The sequence below is a fragment of the Nomascus leucogenys genome, chromosome 12 (assembly GCF_006542625.1).
Source record: "Nomascus leucogenys isolate Asia chromosome 12, Asia_NLE_v1, whole genome shotgun sequence".
NCBI classification, from domain to species: Eukaryota; Metazoa; Chordata; class Mammalia; order Primates; family Hylobatidae; genus Nomascus; species Nomascus leucogenys.
In genome coordinates this window covers 99,601,308-99,621,723 of record NC_044392.1, presented here as the reverse complement: position 1 = coordinate 99,621,723, position 20,416 = coordinate 99,601,308, and the positions used below count along the sequence as shown (strand labels likewise).

At 33.4% G+C, this 20,416-nt stretch overlaps 1 protein-coding gene across 1 annotated transcript in view; it reads left to right on the top strand.

The window, feature by feature from the left end:
• LOC100592286 (serine/threonine-protein kinase TNNI3K) overlaps positions 1-20,416 on the top strand; it is a 338,808-nt gene that overhangs the window by 27,917 nt on the left and 290,475 nt on the right. Inside the window, 2 exon segments of the mRNA XM_030825185.1 lie at positions 9,718-9,795; positions 10,812-10,842. Of these exon segments, the coding sequence (XP_030681045.1) occupies positions 9,718-9,795; positions 10,812-10,842 (109 nt within the window).

Sequence of the window (20,416 nt, the reverse complement as noted above, 5' to 3'; positions counted from 1 at the left end):
CACTATGCACCAAATAGACGAAATTGATATTTACAGAACATTTCATCAAATGGCTTTGGAATACACATTTTTTCCCTCAGCACTTGGGTCATTCTCAAGGACAGACCATATGTTAGGTTAAAAAACATGTCTTGAAACATTCACAAAAATTGAAATAATATCAGGGATCTTCTCTGGCCACAATGGAATAAAACTAGAAATCAACATAAGAAATTCTGGAAACTATACAAACATAAGGAAATTAAACAATATGCTCCTGAATTGACCAGTGGGTCAATGTAGAATTAAGAAGGAAATTGAAAGATTTCTTGAAACAAATGTTAATGGAAACAAAATATACCAAAATCTTTGGGATACAGCAAAAGCAGAACAAGAAGGAAGTTTATAGCGATAAGTGCCTATATCAGAAAAGTAGAAAAATTTCAAATACACAACCTAATGATACACCTTAAAGGACTAGAGAAGCAAAACCAAGCCAAACCCAAAATTAGTAGAAAAAAAAATAAAGACTAGAGCAGAAAAAAATGAATTTGAAATAAAACAAAATGTTAATGAAACAAAAAGCGTTTTTCTTGAAAAGATAAACAAAATGTACAAACCTTTAGCCAGACTAAGAAAAAAAGAGAAATGATCCAAATAAAAAATGAAAAAGGAAACAATACAACTGTTGCCACAGAAATTCGGAGGATCATTATTGGCTACTATGAGCAACTATATGCCAATAAATTGGAAAATATAGAAGAAGTGAATCAATTTCAAGACACATACAACCTACCAAAATTTAACCATGAGGAAATCCAAAACCTAAACAGACGAATAACAAGTAAAGAGACCAAAGTAATAATAAAAAGCACCTCCCAGCAAAGAAAAGCCTGGACTCAATGGTTTCATTGCTTAATTCTACCAAACATTTTAAAAAAGAAATAATACCAATCCACTCTAACTGTTCAGAATAATGGAAAAGGAAGGAATACTCCAAACTCAATCCATGAGGCCAAGAGTACCCTGATACTAAAACCAAAGACCCGTCAAAAAATGAAAACTATATGCCAGTATCACTGATGAATATTGATGCAAAAACCTTCAATAAAATACGAGCAATCCAAATTCAACAACACATTGAAAAGGTCACCATCATGACCAAGTGGGATTTATCTTAGGGATGCGAGAATGGTTCAACATATGCAAATCAATTAATGTACTACATTGTATCAACCAAATGAAGTACGAAAATCACGTGGACATTTCAATTGGTGGTGAAAAACCATTTGCTAAAATTCAACATCTTTTTGTGATAAAAATCATAAAACTGGATATGGAAGAAACATACTTGAACACAATAAAATCCATCTATGACAAACCCATAGCTAGTATCATTTTAAATGATAGGCTTTCCTCTAAGATCTGGAACACAAGGATGCCCATTTTTCACCACTGTTATTCAACATAGCACTGGAACTCCTAGCTAGAGCAATCAGAGAAGAGGGAAAAAAGGACATTGAAATTGAAAAGAAGCAAGTCAAATTATCCTTATTTACAGATGATATGATCTTATATTTGGAAAAACCTAAAGACTCCACAAGAAAACGACTTGAATTGATAAATTTAGTAAAGTTGCAGGATACAAAATGAATATACACAAAAATCAGTAGCATTTCTATATGCCAACAGCAAACAATCTGAAAAAGAAATCAAGACATTAATCCCTCTTACAGTAGCTACAAATAAAATTAAATATCTAGGAATTAACCAAAAAATTGAAAGACCTTTACAGTCAAAACTAAAAAACATTGATGAAGGAAATTGAAGACACACAAAAATGAAAAAATTGTCCATGTTTGTGAATTGGAAAAATTAATATTGTTAAAATGTTCATACTACACAAAGCAGTCTACAGACTCAATGCAATCCCTATCAAAATACCAATGACATTATTCAGTGAAATAGAAAAAAACATTTTTAAATGTATATGAAACCACAAAAGACCCAGAGTAGCCAAAGCTATCCTACACAAAAAACAAAACTGGAGGAATCACACTACTTGACTTTAAGTTATTCTACAGAACTACAGCATCCAAAATGGCATGATACTGGCATAAAAACAGACGCTTAGATGAACGGAACAGAATAGACAACCCAGAGGTAAATTCATACATCTACAATGAACTCATTTTTGACAAGGATGCCAAGCACATACATTGGGAAAAGGACAGTGTCTTTAATAAATGGTGCTGGGAAAACTCAGTATCTGTATGCAGAAGAAAGAAACTAGACCTCTATCTCTTGCCATATAGAAAAATTACATCCAAATGGATTAAAGACTTAACTACAAGACCTCAAACTATGACACTACTAAAAGAAAACATTGGGGAAACTCTCCGGGACATTGAACTGGGCAAATGAGCACAGGCAACCGAAGCAGAAATGGACAAATGGGATCACATCAAGTTACAGAGTTTCTGCACAGAAAAGAAACAATCAACAATGTGAAGAAAACACACAAAATGGATGAAAATATTTGCAAACTACCCATCTGATAGGGATTCATTAATATCCAGAATTTTATAAAGAGCTCAGACAAGTTTATAGGAAAAACATCTAATAATCTTATTTAAAAATGTGCAAAATATTTGAAAAGATATTTCTCAGAAGAAGACATACAAATGACAAGCAGGCATATGAAAAGGTGCCCAACATCATTTATAATCAGGAAAATGCAAATCAATACTACAATGAGATATCTTCTCACCTCAGTTAAAATGGCTTATATCAAAAAGGCAATAACAAATGCTGGCAAGAATGTGCAGAAAAGGGAATTCTTGTACACTGTTAGTATGAATGAAAATGAATACAACCACTATGGAGAACAGCTTGTAGGTTCCTCAAAAAACTAAAAATTGAGCTGTCATATAATCCAGCAATCCCACTGCTGAATTACATATACAAAAGAAAAGACATCAGTGTATCAAAGAGATAACTTCACTCCTATGTTTGTGGCATCATTGTTCACAATAGCTAATATCTGAAAGCAACGTAAGTGTCCATCAACAGATGAATGGATAAAGAAAATGTGGTACATATATGCAATGTAGTACTATTCAGCCATAAAAAAGAATGAGATCCTGTAATTTGCAACAACATAGATGGTACTGGAGATCATTATGTGAAGTGAAATAAGCCACACACAGAAAGACAAATTTTGCATGTTCTCATTTATTTATGGGAGCTAAAAATAAAAGCAATTGAACTCAAGGAGATAGAGAATAAAAGAGTGGCTACCAGAAGCTGGGAATGATAGTGGGTGGTGGGGGGTGGGGATGGTTAAGGGATACAAAAAATAGTTCAAAAGAATGAATAAGACCTAGTGTTTGTTAGCACAACAGGGTGACTATAGTCAAAAATAATTTAATTATACATTTGAAAATAACTAAAAGTTTCTAATTTGATTGTTTGCAACAAAACAGATAAATACTTGATGTGATGGATACCCTATTTGCCCTGATGTGATTATTATGCACTGTATGCCTCTATCAATATATCTCATGTGGACCTTAAATATATATATATCTGCTATATACCCACAAAAATTAAAATTGAAAAATTAAAAAAAAGAAAAGAAAAATTGAGAAAAGAAAAGAAAACTCTCATATAAGTAGAACTATTATTTTGGTTTCCCTCCCCCCAATTTTTTATGTTTGTTTATTATACGATTTAGAAACCTCTAATTAGAGAAACCTCTAATTCTTAAAACAAACAAACATAAAGTTGATTACATTAGATTCTAAATAACATTTTTAAAAATGTTATTTGTCCATAACAATAATTAGTTATTAATTGAACTATAATTATCACACAATATCATTTTCAAGCTGGTTAATTAACTCTTAGGAGGGGTGAAGAAAGAATTAAGAAGGAATGGAAGTGGCCTGAGTCATGAAGTTTAGATTATTCTGATGATTTTAATTCCTCAAAGAAACTTTTTCTGATTGAGATTTAGCCCTTAATGGATGGACTTTCTCATGCCAATCATGTATATCTCATCATAGAACAAATACTGCATTGCGGTTACCTGTTTACTCATGCATCTCTGGCCCCATGAGATCTGTGGATTTCTTGGTACAATACATATTTTTTGAATGGATAAATGGACTGATAAATTCGTAAAGAGAGCTAGACTGACAATTCAAAGAAGTCATATAAATTTGGAAAAGAAATTTTAGCCAGTTACAGAAATGTGACTCTTACCTATATTTAATCTAGATTATTTCATCAACTTTGTTTTATGTTTACCCACCAACAAAGGAAGTCACAGGATAAACTATGATTTTTGCATTTGCTGTTATACTTTATTGGACACAGAAATAGCAATATTGTTTATTCCTTTTTAAAATATACTCTGGCAGTTAAAGATACTGAGAACACATATTTAAATTACTGTGACATTGTTTTCTTCATATTATAAATATATATTCATTATAATGTATTCTCAAGTCTTACTCATTTTTGAGGATTAATCTGAATATTACCTCAACATGTTCAGATTGATGATGGTGATTTATAAATCATCCAACATACTAAAAACTTAGATATTCTAGTGAAAAAGAAAGAAAATTGTTTGATAAATAAGACTCTTACAAATTATGCTTGTTTAAATGCAGAAACACATTATTTAAGAGAAAAATAATCAAATAATTGTGTGCACTTGAATAGTTGTATGCATCTTAGGCAATGGTCAATTTATTTTTTAAATAATTTTATTTCAACACAAATTATTTAATCTTTATTAAAAGTAAAGGAAAAAAACAAAATATAAACTAACTAGTAATTCCAGTTTCTTATGTTTAAAGCAATGATTAATTTGTCAACCAGATGCAACACATTGAAACTCTATGCTTCCCCAAAACATGGAAATATATTAATAAGGACTCATATACAATGAAGAAATTATCAAAGTGTAAATTAATTCAACTTCTAAATGTGATAACAATTGTTCCAAGTGCATTGGTTTGATTTCATGGGATACATTTTCTTTATCATTTCTCTGTTGGAACCATAAAGGTAGAAGTGTCAAGGTCAATTTTTATGTTTTTCATTTTGAAAGCATCCTTTGAAATCGTTATAAAGAAATCAGTATAAAATAAATATAAATAGCAGATGCGTAAGTGTAGATTGGGATAAATAAATCATATGAACTCCAAATAAAGTAATGCAGAAAGAACATAAGTAGGCTTATTGAAGGAGTATTAGAATACAACTATTTGTACGTGGAAGTGGTCTGATAAATCAGTTGAAAAGACAGAGGCATTAAAACTAGATTTTGGCAATTCAGTAGAATATCAAACTTAGTTGAAACAAAGTAGTTGAAGAAATAATATTTACTAAATGTGTTCTGACATTTTCTAATGAAGAAATGAGCAAGCATAAAAGAAACCTTACTATTAATCATGTATTTGAGTTGGCTTTTCTTTATAAATTATTAAATTTCCTTGAATACTTCAAATGCTCTTTTTAAGGAATTATTATTTTTTGCATCATTTGTTTTATATTTTTCCATAATTTTTTAAATTAATATTTTGTTAGAATTGTTTTAAGTTTACAAAACAATGGATCAGAAAGTACAGAGTTACTATATACTCCCCCTACACACACACAATTTTTCTTATTAACATCTTATATAGTATATTTGTTAACATTAACGAACCAATATTGATACATGATTTTTAACTAAAGTCCATAGTTTACGTTAGTGTTGTGTAGTTCTATGAGTTTTGCCAAATGGATAATGTCATGTATCCACCATTAGTGTATCATACAGAATATTTCTCTACTCTAAAGATTTCCTGTGCTCCACCTACTCATCTCTTCCTCTCTCTCCTCTACCCCCGTAACCACTGATCTTTTTATGGTTTCTATAGTTTTGCCTTTTCCAAAATGTCATATAGTTGAAATCACACAGTATGTAGCCTTATCAGACTGGCTTATTTCACTTAGTGATATACATTTAAAGTTCCTCCATGACTTTTCATGGCTCTTTTCTTTTCATTGCTGAATAATCTTCCATATTCTGGATATACCACAGTTTGTTTCTCCATTCACTTATTAAGGAATATCTTGGTTGTTTCAATTTTTGTGAATCACTTTTAAAATACGAGACTGTACTTGCATAGCCAAATCATGTATTGCCCCAGGAATTACCACAGGATAGAACTCTTTGCTAATCTGAAGTAATCTTTCTTTTGTTTTTATTCTACTTATCTCTTTTCTCTTGCATGAAATTCAAAGGTAAAAAAATTTCTAAGTAGGCATCTCACTTTAAGCAACCTTAAAATAGTGCTTCTTAAATGATGCTCCAAGTAGCGTCTACATTAGAATCATCAGAGTTACTTGTTAAAGTTCAGATTCCTGGGGTCTACTCTTGATCTACTGAATCAGAATTTCTGGGGATGGAGCCCAGGTTTCTATTTTTTTAAACAAAGCTCCTCATGTTGCCTACCCTCACTAAACTTTGAAAGCAGACTACTTTTGTAATCGAGTTGTGTTTTTGATAATGTATAATATAACATGCTTTCTCGACTTTTGGATGTCTCAGGACTGGGGAGAGCAGGATTCAACTTAGAATATGTGGCCAACTCTTTATTAGAAAGAAGTACTTTTTACAGAAATGTACTGAGGATTAGGGAAAATATTTTTTGATTCTATGTTGTTTCTTTCCAACATTCTTTGGAAAAGGAATGCAAGGATATTATCCTGGACCATTTACATTTCCAGCATTTCTTCATCAGGCCGAAGGTACCCAGAAAAAATTACTCTAGTACTTCAAACCATTACCTAGATCCACATTCTTAAGAAGGGCTTATAGATAAATATTGTTTCTTTCAAACCAGGAAACTGTTATAGTTCAATAATGGTTAATATTTTGGGTAATATTTTGAGTAATTTTCTGCATTTCTTATATTGCTATGCTTTCATTTTTTTTCCAGCAAAATGTATTGCATTAGAATGTGGGGGAATTCAACTGAGTTGCTGATTGGATTTTCAAACTCATCGCAGAAATCACACCTTTGAAAGCCAAAGCTTTCATTTGTAAAACCTAGGCTTTTTAAGAGAATAAAAGTATTCTTGAAAATCAAAAGGAAAAATTCTAAAAAGCAGTACATCAGACTTGTGTCCCAAGCAGGAAATTAGAAACACAGTGGAAGATGATGTAAAAGCTAATTTTTCCTCCATATGTAGAAAACATACATGTACACACACACACACACACACACACACACACACACACACACACACGGATGGAAGATCTGAGATATTAGAAATAAGAAAAGAGATCAAGAAAAATATATTTAGTTGTCCTCTAGAAGGCCCCCATCTTTGTCCTTCTGGATTCACAGTATAGAAACCATGATTATTTTAAGAAACTCTGAGAGAAGACCTGGTGCATTATTTCCCAAGGTGTAGCCCTGGGAGATTGCAAGTCTTTTAAAGAAGGCTATCCAGTATGGTCTTCAAGATAAGGAAGGAAGAAGAGATTAAGCAGGAAGGTCCCTGGACAAAAAAAGACTTTCCAAACTGAGAAAATGGGGGTCACAGAAGTGCTTAGAGAAAGCTGGTGGAACTGAAGATGTCTGGTTTTCAAACAAGGAGAATGTAGAGTGTATGGACCAAGGTAACCAGATGACACTGCAGTATAGCAAGTATCAACAGCTGTGGTAGGCATGTACTGATAAGAAGGGAAAAGGAGAATATGTCCAGGTGAGGACAAAAAGTGTCTATGAAGCCAGATACCTGCTGCGCCAACTGTATCTTATCAGTCTGGAAGCCTTACCTTTGAAACTTCGATTACTTTTGCTGAGCAAAAGATGTGGTGAATCCTAACTTTGTCTAAGCATTTATTCAAAAAGAGAGTTGTGTGAACATTTAACTATAGAAAATATGAAATCCGTATCTGTTAAGTTAAACCTATATCCTCTGGATGTGAATCTGAAGATTAAAATTTATACTTTCTAGGTATAAGAAGATTATCTGAAATAAATATACAGTGAAAAATTTAATGTTTTCTTTCTGGGTTTCCCATTTATTCTCCATCATAGACTCGGTTCTTTATATCAGTAGAAATAGGCATACAATATGCATACAAAGAGAAATGTCCCATAAAGTAAATGGAAGGTGCATGAAAGAGTAATTCTGGAAGACAAATCAATAATATCTAGCTTGGATGTTAGAGTCACATGGTCAGAACTGATTCCAGACTTCCAACTTAGAGCAACTCTGTGTTTTCTCATCCATAGTTGGTGAATAATATCTACCTAGCAGCATTGTATGAGATTAAATAATGAAATATATGTAAAGCACTTAGACTAGGGTCTGACACATAGCAAATGCTCAATCTTCTTATTCTTAATCTTACTGTTCTTGTCATTTATTATTTTACGAATTGCTATTCATAGAACTTAATGTCTTAGATTCTGATCTACGATTCTTATGGTCAGAATAATCCACAATAGTATAAATCTTGGTCTATGTTGAGAATTTCTTCATACAAACATAATTATGTAGCTCTTATACAGGCCAAACTTACATTCATTTCTATTACTTATATGCTAGAGGTAATGAGTTTTTATTATTTATTTATTTATGTAGACACATTCTATTACCACTCTTTACCAACTGCCATTATTTTGGCTTAGGAGAAAATGATCTTGAAAGAAGGTCTAGGTAGTTTTAACAGCTCTTTTGTGAACTTCAGATGTAACTGAATCATTTTCTAGATTTATCTGTTAAATGAAAGTATGTACGGGTAGATAATTGATGGAAGCAAATAATCCTATTGAAACATTTGCTATTTATTTTTGATACAGTTCTTTTAAACAGACTGATTAGTTCCCTTTATGATTTCACCCTTGAAAGCACACACGATTTTGTTCTTTATCATTGTTGCATGACATTCCATTTGGCAGTTGGGCTTATTTTTAGCCAGACTATCAAAGTATTTTTCAACTGGACTGTCACTGCACTTGAACTTGGAATCTTATAACTTGAAGAACTGCCCTGGAGAAAAGAAGAAACTTATAATAAATGGGAAATTATAAATCTAGACCAACCCAAACTTGTACTGGTAATTATTCTAATTATTATTTCCTTAAATGTAACATGGTTCAATTATAGTTACTGATAACTAACAACTCATTGGAAAATGTGTTAATTTGTATACAGAAGATAAGGCAGCGTGTTATGTGAAAGTCTGAAAAACTATCTGAACTCAAATTATTTTTTTCTGAAGATCTTTATAGGAAAAAAGAAATTTCTTACAAAAATATTATTTTAGTTCCTTGGTATAATGTTACAGAAAAAATTTGGAGTATTGCTGAATGTAGGGATTTTAGAATTATGTCTTAAGTATCTAATATTTAAAAACTAAAAACCGTCTTGCAACTAGAGATTGCTATAATTAAAATGCAATAAAATCAAATGAAATAAGAAATATATTTTTCATTGTAAATATATTATCCAATATCAAATGAGTTCTTAATTACTACAATTCAATATGATTGCATTTTAAATATAAACATCTGCATTTTAAACTCACAATCAGTAATTTAAATTAAGTATTGTAGAATCTAGAATAAAAAACAGTTTTGATTACTTGTATGTTATGATCTGTGTCTACATTTTGCAAAACACAACTATAAATCAATCTCATTTGTTCTTCTTTACTAGATGAATGGAAGAAAAAAGTCAGTGAATCATATGTTATCACAATAGAAAGATTAGAAGAAGACCTGCAGATCAAGGAAAAAGAACTGGACATTTCTGAGGGCTCTGTTCTGTTCCATTGATCTATGTCTCTGTTGTGGTACCAGTACCATGCTGTTTTGGTTACTGTAGCCTTGTAGTATAGTTTAAAGTCAGGTAGCGTGATGCCTCCAGCTTTGTTCTTTTGGCTTAGGATTGACTTGGCGATGCGGGCTCTTTTTTGGTTCCATATGAACTTTAAAGTAGTTTTTTCCAATTCTGTGAAGAAAGTCATTGGTAGCTTGATGGGGATGGCATTGAATCTATAAATTACCTTGGGCAGTATGGCCATTTTCACGATATTGATTCTTCCAACCCATGAGCATGGAATGTTCTTCCATTTGTTTGTATCCTCTTTTATTTCATTGAGCAGTGGTTTGTAGTTCTCCTTGAAGAGGTCCTTCACATCCCTTGTAAGTTGGATTCCTAGGTATTTTATTCTCTTTGAAGCAATTGTGAATGGGAGTTCACTCATGATTTGGCTCTCTGTTTGTCTGTTATTGGTGTACAAGAATGCTTGTGATTTTTGTACATTAATTTTGTATCCTGAGACTTCGCTGAAGTTGCTAATCAGCTTAAGGAGATTTTGGGCTGAGACAATGGGGTTTTCTAGATATACAATCATGTCATCTGCAAACAGGGACAATTTGACTTCCTCTTTTCCTAATTGAATACCTTTTATTTCCTTCTCCTGCCTGATTGCTCTGGCCAGACCCAGCCATCCCATTACTGGGTATATACCCAAAGGACTATAAATCATGCTGCTATAAAGACACATGCACACGTATGTTTATTGCGGCACTATTCACAATAGCAAAGAGTTGGAACCAACCCAAATGTCCAACAACGATAGACTGGATTAAGAAAATGTGGCACATATACACCATGGAATACTATGCAGCCATAAAAAATGATGAGTTCGTGTCCTTTGTAGGGACATGGATGAAACTGGAAAACATCATTCTCAGTAAACTATCGCAAGGACAAAAAACCAAACACCGCATGTTCTCACTCACCATAAGAACTGACAGAACTAAGGAATATATTTGGGTAAAGTTGTAAGAGTTATTATTTCTTTGTATAAGTGTCTTCAGTATTCACCTTATTTTTTAAAGTATCTATATGTTTTTTAAACCCGTAGAATCTCAGACATAAGCAATCATGTTCTAAGCCTTAGGATGTCAGATTATCTCTTTTTGACCACTCATATAGCTCTCAAAATGCAAACATAACGTCTCACCTCCTTAAAATATAAATTGTAATCTGCCATCATTAAAGTTTAAAAATAAGAACCTAAGGGCTAGCCTTTGAATGCAAGCTATTGTTGATCTCAATAATCTTCTCAGGAATTAGATCATTCTTGTAAACCATGCCAGCAATGAAAAGCAAGATTTTTCTTCCCACATAGTGGTTGCATATTGGCCACATTGTTCTCTTTGAACTATGATGGTAAGTCCAATTTTAACAAACCCTCTGGTCTCTTGACATTGAAAGGCTGTCCCTTAATGGAACTGAGTATCATTCTGCCCTTGAACAATCATATAACAACATATAATATTGCCTTCAGGATTTCAGTAGATTTTGTTCCATGATAACAAGAGAAAAATAATCTAAGTGTCACAACCTTGGAAGACACAAAATGTTCAGAAAAGAGGAGCAAGACCCTTATATACACAGAAAGCCTTCTGGTTAAATTGAATCTGACACTGAGAAACTAGATGCCCATTAGAGGGTCAAGAAAGTTACCTGCCTGACTAAGGAGAAGTTCCATATAGGCCAATTAGCCATGTTCATTTATAGCTGTGTTACGTAATGCACTCATGGCAAAGAACTCCCTCTATTTTACTTAGAAAACAAGTGTAAAGCAATGACCAAATGACACATCTTTAAAACAAAATTTTAGATATAGTAAACATATATATATCACATAACTGGCAAATAAAGTCATTCATGTATAATATAGTTTATATGAAATTTGTCAATGGATTTAACATGGCTTTCACATGTGTTCAACTTATGGTTCAAAAAATAGTTGATTCTCTCTATAGTTTGGCCCAGGATGATGAACTCAACACTGACACTTGTGATGAGATACCACTGATCTGACTTTTGCAAGTAGTATCACATGTTGAGATATGGAACAACATTTGAAATTCCTGTAGAAATATAACTGGCACGTTAGTATAGTCGAATTATAAATATGTATTTATTTTGTTGGAAAAGTATGAATATAGAACTTAATCTTAAACATCCAGCTCTTATTGACTTAAATAAATATGCTAAATGAAATATGATTACATTGAAGAGATCTTCCTCAACTTTTAAAGGTCAAAGCGTCAGTTATTTAGTATTATTTTTTAATTTAGAAAGTATTGAGCACATAGGTCAAGGCTAGCTTAAACTACATGTATCCAAACCTGAATATTAGGATTAACAATGGATTTAAGATGTAGGTTCTTTCTCATACCACATCGACAACTACAAGTTGTCTTGACAACTGCTATAATGGACTTTTCCTATGTTTCTACTAAATGCAGCAAATGTGACCTTCTTTTTTCTGATTAGCATTGGGGGTGAGATGCAGGAATCTGTGTCAGGGAGCTTACAGTCCAGAATTTGTTGAGTGCCAGCTCATATTCAAGTTTTGTTCTGGATACATCAAATACAAGACATTATTTAATCTATAGTCATATGTAGATTGTTGTCATTTCATGTGTGCCGAATAATATTAACTCTGGTGGATGATAAACGAAGGATTAGAGACAAGGCATTGGGAGTTGTCAAGTCACATGCTCAGTAAATTCTGGAATGTGATTTGTGTCAAGGTCTGCCTGACTCCATAGATAGCGCTCTTCCTACTATACCCTGCTTACAAAAACAAGATTTAGGTCCTGATTTGTTCATTGATTTTTGGAATCATTATAGATAAAAAGCATAGTTAAGTAAAGGTGTGTAGGCAAGAATGAATGAGTACCATAGAAAGTTTAGGAAAAGTGAGAAAAAATAATGTCTTGACCATATTATCTGACTTGAGTAAGAAAGCTATGTGAATCAATGTAAGAATTTTGGAGTCATACAAACATGGTTTTAAATACCGCTTCTTCTATTTATAACCTGTATATCCATGGATATGTTTTTTAATCTCCTTAATCCTCATTTTCATCTATAAAATGAGGTGAATAATAATTACCTCACAGGATATTTTCAAAATGAGGTAAATTAAATACTAAGTACAGGGCCCAACACATAGTAAGCATTGAATCAAGTTGGAAATTTCTATTATCATGATTGATTGGATAAATAAGGACAGTTTGAAGGATAAAGTGAGAGGAACAAATAGCTTATTAAAAGTTAGAGTGAAAGTTTTTATGAAGAACATGATTTCAAAATTAAAAATGTAAAGTATTAGCACAATTTAGGAAGATGCCAAAATCTGAAATATAGCTTTTAATGATTTTGATTGAAAGGGATTTGAAGAATTTTGAGACTAGAGTATTAGAAGGCTCATCAAAATGGCTGTCAAATTTACTGAGGGTAATGGTGAGACATTTTTGGAGAGAAAGACCAATAGCCTGGTGCTAATGACATTAAAGAAGCTACAGAATGTGATGATAAGGAAGCTGAGGAGAGGATTATCCAGTCTAGAATGATGTTTCTGCAAGAACTAGGGGCCTCTTATGTTAGTGAAGCTGGAGGCTGTAGTACTTGCTAAAATTTTCGATTCCATGACTTCACCCTTTATCAAATGAATCAGAATCTCTGGAGATGTCTTCCAAAAGCCTGAATGTTTAACAAGCTCCCCAGATAAAACTATGCATAATAAAAATGATACTTCTAAAGTTTGAAAACTATACTTCTAGAAAGATATCCAAATTGCACTGAGAACTCTGCCTGAGGTGATAGTAGTGAAGGGATGAGGAACATGGGAACAGAAAGTAAGCAACTGGTGTGGTCTACAAATAGTCAAGAGAACCAAAAACAAAGAAGCAAAAACAGAATAATCTGCTTTTGTCTGATTTCATCAAGGTAGACAGCATAATCTGGGAGAAAAAAAGTGAATTGCTTCCAGGGCAGAGTTCTAAGGATTTTCTTTTCTTTGGAATACAATGATGGATGAAAGAAAGAAAAGAAGAGTGTGCTGAGAATATAAATTGTCTTACTCACTCATTCACAAAATTTTAAAGGTAGTTGGGAAGATCAAACATAACACTGTATGAAATGACATTTAAATGAGTATCTAGAGCATTATAGGTGCTAAATGTTAGAATCTCATTACTCACCCTTATTTATTTCTCTTATAAAAAGCATTCCTATGATAAACAATTATGTTATGTTGCCTGACATCAGCCTTTCTCTAAACATTTAGATAGCAAGGAGACTGTATACAATGCCCAAAAAGGAACATTTAAACTAGCATCAAAGGTAAAGGATCACTGATGTAAACACAGTTTTTCATTTGCTAACCAATTTCTTTATGGCATTCCCAGTAGATGCTAATTTCATTCATCATAAGAGATTTTTCACCACATAATACACCATTGCTCTATCAGCTCGAATACACAATCTTCCTGGCATAGCTTTTACCCACAGTATAATAAACAGCAATATAGTGCTAAATGTAAGACAGAAAGAGCTAAATAATTATCCTGCTTATGCCAATTTATGGCAGCTTTGGAATGGGAGCTTGATGTGGAAAAGAGGGGAAATGGAAATGGAATGTCCTTTCATCTTCTGCTATAAAGTTGCACTCACTCATAACTTTGGACATTTGTTTAGGTAATGGATTGGTGACAGGAAGAAATGAAGAAAAAGAGAAGGCAGGAGGAGAAGGAAAGACAGAAAGGGCACCTTAGAGTACCATTGTCTGATTATATCCTCCTCTGTGCTGCCTCTAGTCTTTATCAACATAACAGCACTTACTACATGGTGTTGTTTTTTATCCATTTATAGATCTATCTCACCACTAGTATATGTGTTCACTAAAGGCAGCTTTTTTTTTCTTATTTAGCCTTAATTATATTTGTACTTATTTGCAAAACAAACTAGTAACTTAGTGCTTACCATATGCCAGAAATGCTTCTATGTATCTTTTTGTGCATCAGCTTATATAATCCTAATGGTGTATATGTAAAGTGCTTTAGCACAGTGTCTGGCGTATGGCAAACACTCAAAAATGTTAGTTAACACTTAATCATTATTGTTTATGTTAACAACCCTCTGAAGTAAGTGTTGCAATTGCCATGTTATACCTGGAGAAAATGAGGCTAATCACATTAAACTGGCTTGAACTAGATTAAACAATTTGTATGACTTACCTAGGATTGCATCCATCTTTATTTGATTTGAAAATGTATCATATTCATAATCTTGGTTATGAATATTATACAACCTTTTTGAAAAAACTATGGAAGTGATGGCTCTCTACATGTGACTTAAAAAGTTTTCAATTAAAATATTCTGTTTCTATAGATTTTATCGTAATAAATTTTAAGAATATGTTTTGCTAATTTCATTGTCAAGCCAACTTTGTATCTGCTTAATCTATAATATAAAATTTAAAACTATGAGAATATTCCAGAAAAGTTATAATTTTTCTTTTTCTTTTTCTTTTTTTTATTGTACTTTAAGTTTTAGGGTACATGTGCACAATGTGCAGGTTAGTTACATATGTATACTTGTGCCATGTTGGTGTGCTGCACCCATTAACTCGTCATTTAGCATTAGGTATATCTCCTAATGCTATCCCTCCCCCCTCTCCCCACCCCACAACAGGCCCCGGTGTGTGATGTTCTCCTTCCTGTGTGCATGTGTTCAATTCCCACCTATGAGTGAGAACATGCGGTGTTTGGTTTTTTGTCTTTGCAATAGTTTGCTGAGAATGATGGTTTCCAGCTTCAACCATGTCCCTACAAAGGACATGAACTCATCCTTTTTTATGGCTGCATAGTATTCCATGGCATATATATGCCACAGTTTCTTAATCCAGTCTATCGTTGTTGGACATTTGGGTTGGTTCCAAGTCTTTGCTATTGTGAATAGTGCCGCAATAAACATATGTGTGCATGTGTCTTTATAGCAGCATGATTTATAATCCTTTGGGTATATACCCAGTAATGGGATGGCTGGGTCAAATGATATTTCTAATTCTAGATCCCTGAGGAATCGCCACACTGACTTCCACAATGGTTAAACTAGTTTACAGTCCCACCAACAGTGTAAAAGTGTTCCTATTTCTCCACATCCTCTCCAGCACCTGTTGTTTCCTGACTTTTTGATGATTGCCATTCTAACTGGTGTGAGATGGTATCTCATTGTGGTTTTGATTTGCATTTCTCTGATGGCCAGTGATGATGAGCATTTTTTCATGTGTCTTTTGGCTGCATAAATGTCTTCTTTTGAGAAGTGTCTGTTCATATCCTTCACCCACTTGTTGATGGAGTTGTTTGTTTTTTTTCTTGTAAATTTGTTTGAGTTCATTGTAAATTCTGGATATTAGCCCTTTGTCAGATGAGTAGATTGCAAAAATTTTCTCCCATTCTGTAGGTTGCCTGTTCACTCTGATGGTAGTTTCTTTTGCTGTGCAGAAGCTCTTTAGTTTAATTAGATCCCATTTGTCAATTTTGGCTTTTGTTTCCATTGCTTTTGGTGTTTTAGACATGAAGTTCTTTTTCTCTTTTTTTTTTTTTTTTCAGACGGAGTCTTGCTCTGTTGCCCAGGCTGGAGTGCAGTGGTGCGATCTAGGCTCACTGCAAGCTCCGCCTCCTGGGTTCACGCCATTCTCCTGCCTCAGCCTCCCGAGTAGCTGGGACTACAGGTGCCCACCACCACACCTGGCTAATTTTTTGTATTTTTAGTAGAGACAGGGTTTCACCGTGTTAGCCAGGATGGTCTCGATCTCCTGACCTTGTGATCCACCCACCTTGGCCTCCCAAAGTGCTGGGATTACAGGCGTGAGCCACCGTGCCTGGCCCAGAAAAGTTACAATTTTTAAATACTATGACATCAATATAATCCAAAACAATTTTTTTGGCATTGAGTAGATACATCTTGGTCAGTATATACAGTGCCTCACTTTCAAATTTACTAGGTTTAATTATGTACAAAAATGTGGTCAAAAGAATGCTCTGTTCCTTTAAATAGTCACAATATATAGAGGAAATGAAAAAAATGTTTTCTGAGGCACACCTTTTTGTACCTTTTCTCTCTGAAAAGTTCCTCTGAGGCCTGTTGCATTCCACTATACTCATCCTTAAAACGAAATATCTTCTAAAATTATTGCCCTATAGCCAACTATGAAATTTGGCTATTATAAGATGAATAGCACTGGAAACTTTTCAAGCTGATCTTATTTAAGAGGAGTAGACCCTTTCTGTCAAACTACTAAGTAGGATATTGAAGGGGAAATGTCATCTTATAATTAACATAGAATGAAAATATTATTTGGCATGTTTGGGTAATATGTTTTGCCAATTAGCCACAAAACAAAAAATAAGAATCATCAACAACAAAAAAACCCTCAAATCCAAAAGGAAACAAAGAATTCATAATGCCCTAAGGCAGTCTATTTCTCTAATTCTTTTCTTGTTTGTCCAGGTAAAACTAGTTATGAACCATAATTTTACAGGACTATCTCGTGAAATCATTGAGAAGCAACTTGACCGCAATCTCACTGTCTCTCTCTCTCTGTCTCTCCGTATTGTTCTCCCTCTCCTTCTCCATCTGTAGCTCGCTATCTTTCTGTCATTTTCTCTCCCCCTTACCCTTTGTCTTTTCTTCTTTTCCATCCTGTACCTCCATGATTCCTTCTTTCCTATCCCTGTTTTGAGGAGCAAAACAATACAAAAACAGTAAAAATAATATCAATGCCTTTCTAGAAATAACTATTATAGCAGCTAATATTTATAAAAGCTTTACAAGCTCTAACTCATTTACACTTCACAACAATCTTATGAGATAACAATAATTATGCCAATTTTATCATACTTAGCTATTATTGCTGTATCTGTCACTCTATAACTCTATAATTGTTTGCTGTATGAATGGCCGAATAAATGAATATACTTCACAGTATTAGTTTGCAGATTTGGAAAATATTGAACAAATATATTTCTGGATATTTCTTGGAGATATATATTAGAAACAGATCTTATTGATATAGTCTGCTTGTATTGCTTGGAGGGCATGGGGTAGGGAAGAATCTGCAATGAATAGGCAAGAAGTTGCAACTAGCCATTTGAAACTTAAATGATCAGTTTGGGAAACTAGACGACCCATAAAAAATCCTTACCTTCTTTCTACATTCTTGGCTTTCCCCTAAGTTTTAACCAATGAATTAGCTTTAAAATATATCTACCTGTCTGAATACCTTGGACAGCAGTGTGTTACTTTTTGGCCAACTGTTCAAATGTTATATTTTAATAAGTTCCCACTTGTGGTCATGTCAGATATCTTCTGGAAAGGATGAGGTCATGAAAAATAAGTTTAATTGGATCACAAAACTACACACATTTCTAGGTAAAAGGTAAAGGCTAGGAAAAGAATTCATTATGCTACAAGAAAGAAAGTAACCTTTGGGTACACAGCTATCATTTTTAATGATTAAGAACAGCATTTACTATCAGAAATATATTCATAATAGTGGCTTTATTTTAATTAGGAACTTCATTCATGCCCCAGCATGCACTATGAACTCATTTGGATATGTTAAGTTACAGTGAGACATGGCAGGTGATGAAAAATGTAAGGGGAAATCAAAAAATAAATTGAGCTTAGGGTATTAGAATACATAAGTGATGCTCAATTGGCAGTGAATTTGACATATACAGTTACTTTAGAAGAGGCAAAAGAAGAGAAAATGAAATTTCTCTCCTAGGAACGATTGCTTAAATATCTTGAATATTTTAATTACATGTTTCAAAACAGAAACGTTTGACTAGAACTTAATGGGAAGTGAGAATTAGGATTCAAATATAGCCCCCAAAGTAACTCTCATTTTAAAAACATACATTCCAGTTATTAAAGTTGAGCTAAAAATTGTGCTATTAAAAATCACACTTGACTGCCAAATATTACAGGAGTCTATTCTCTGTTGATTCATTTTGTTGACATTAATAGAAGTTGCCTGAGTTCAAGGAGGATATAATTCAAGAGGAGAACAAAAGCAACAAGCAGTGGCTCAGTTTAAAGCAAGGAACTCTTTAGGACTCTATACTGAATCACTTATAGATGGTAAAGTCTAGTTCAAGATTCAGTTAGCTGAGGAAAAATTGTTGAATAAAGAGTCATTAATTTTGCTTTCAATTTTATTTATGTAAATAATAAACATTCACCTAGTGCCTTTCGTTTTTAAAAATAAAGCAATGGACCCTGGCATCTTATATTTTCTGTTTATTCCATGTTCATTTGTTTTGCAAAGCTGATCAGAGTATTAGATATCAGGACTAACACAGCAGTCAATTTCAGGATTTTATCTAGTATGTATACTTCCAGGACTGATGCATTCAAAGGATCCAGGATTTAGTGAGTAGTTTTTATCAAGAAGACTCTTGAAAACAACCTGAAGTGAGCCTTAAGAGCAGAAGTGAGGCATATAGTAGGTGTTTAGTAGGTGTTGTGCCAGACTTATTGAATGGATCATCAAATTTAGATCACAGAATAAGAAAGCAATTGAGTTTACCCTCTCAAATAAAGTGATTTTCATCTCAATTTTAACCTTTTTTCCCTCCTTTGCGTTTTTCATTCTTTGAGTATCTCCACTGTTGAAAATACAGTAATATTAAAAGTTTGAGAGATCAAGTTTAAATAAAAGAATCTCATGTGCAGTTCTGTGTTCTATGTATAATTTAAACTTTTCAGAGCACCTTAATGAATAAAAATTATGTATACATAGAAAACAGACATCTGAAAATAACTCATTTCACTCACATCCAAAATCTCACATAATATCTATGGAGAAATTCAGGAAAATCCCTCCAAAAAGAAAGGTGGGGGGAAGTAGCATCTGATAAGATATTGGAAAAAAGAATATAATCCCAATGTATTACAACTTCTGCCTGAAGCAAAGTTCTCTTGTACTCTGACTGGGTCAGATTTCACAGATAAAGGTCTAAACTCTGGTAGGGTACTGTGATATAGTCCCTGGTGAGAAGTGGAGTGATTCTATTAATGAAATCCTTGTCTTTGTCTGAACAAAGACCATTGCCCCAGGAGGGCCCTTGAGAGCCACAGGTAGCCTTTCAAAGGAATGTAAAGCTAAAATTCTCGACCTCTTGAGGTCCATGGTGCTCCCAGGACATTTTTCAGTAGAAATGAGATCATATCCTTGGCTTCACAGGTCAATTTCAAGCTGCCTCCTGCCTATTTAAATCTCTAGCAGCTTTAGAGAGATAGCATAGTCTTTGGTGAGTGAGCCAAAGTCTCATATCACTTGTAAAGTACTTACACTTGAAAGGTACTATAAATTCAGAACATTATCATCAAGGCATCCAGTTAAGAACATCAAAAGCTATTGGAATTTTAAAATAGAAAAAGAAAAAGTGCTATTCTCCAGGGTACTGCTAAAAAGAGAAAGGCTCTAAATCCAGGGTCATTGAAGAACCTCAGTGAAATGCTTTAATTAGAAATG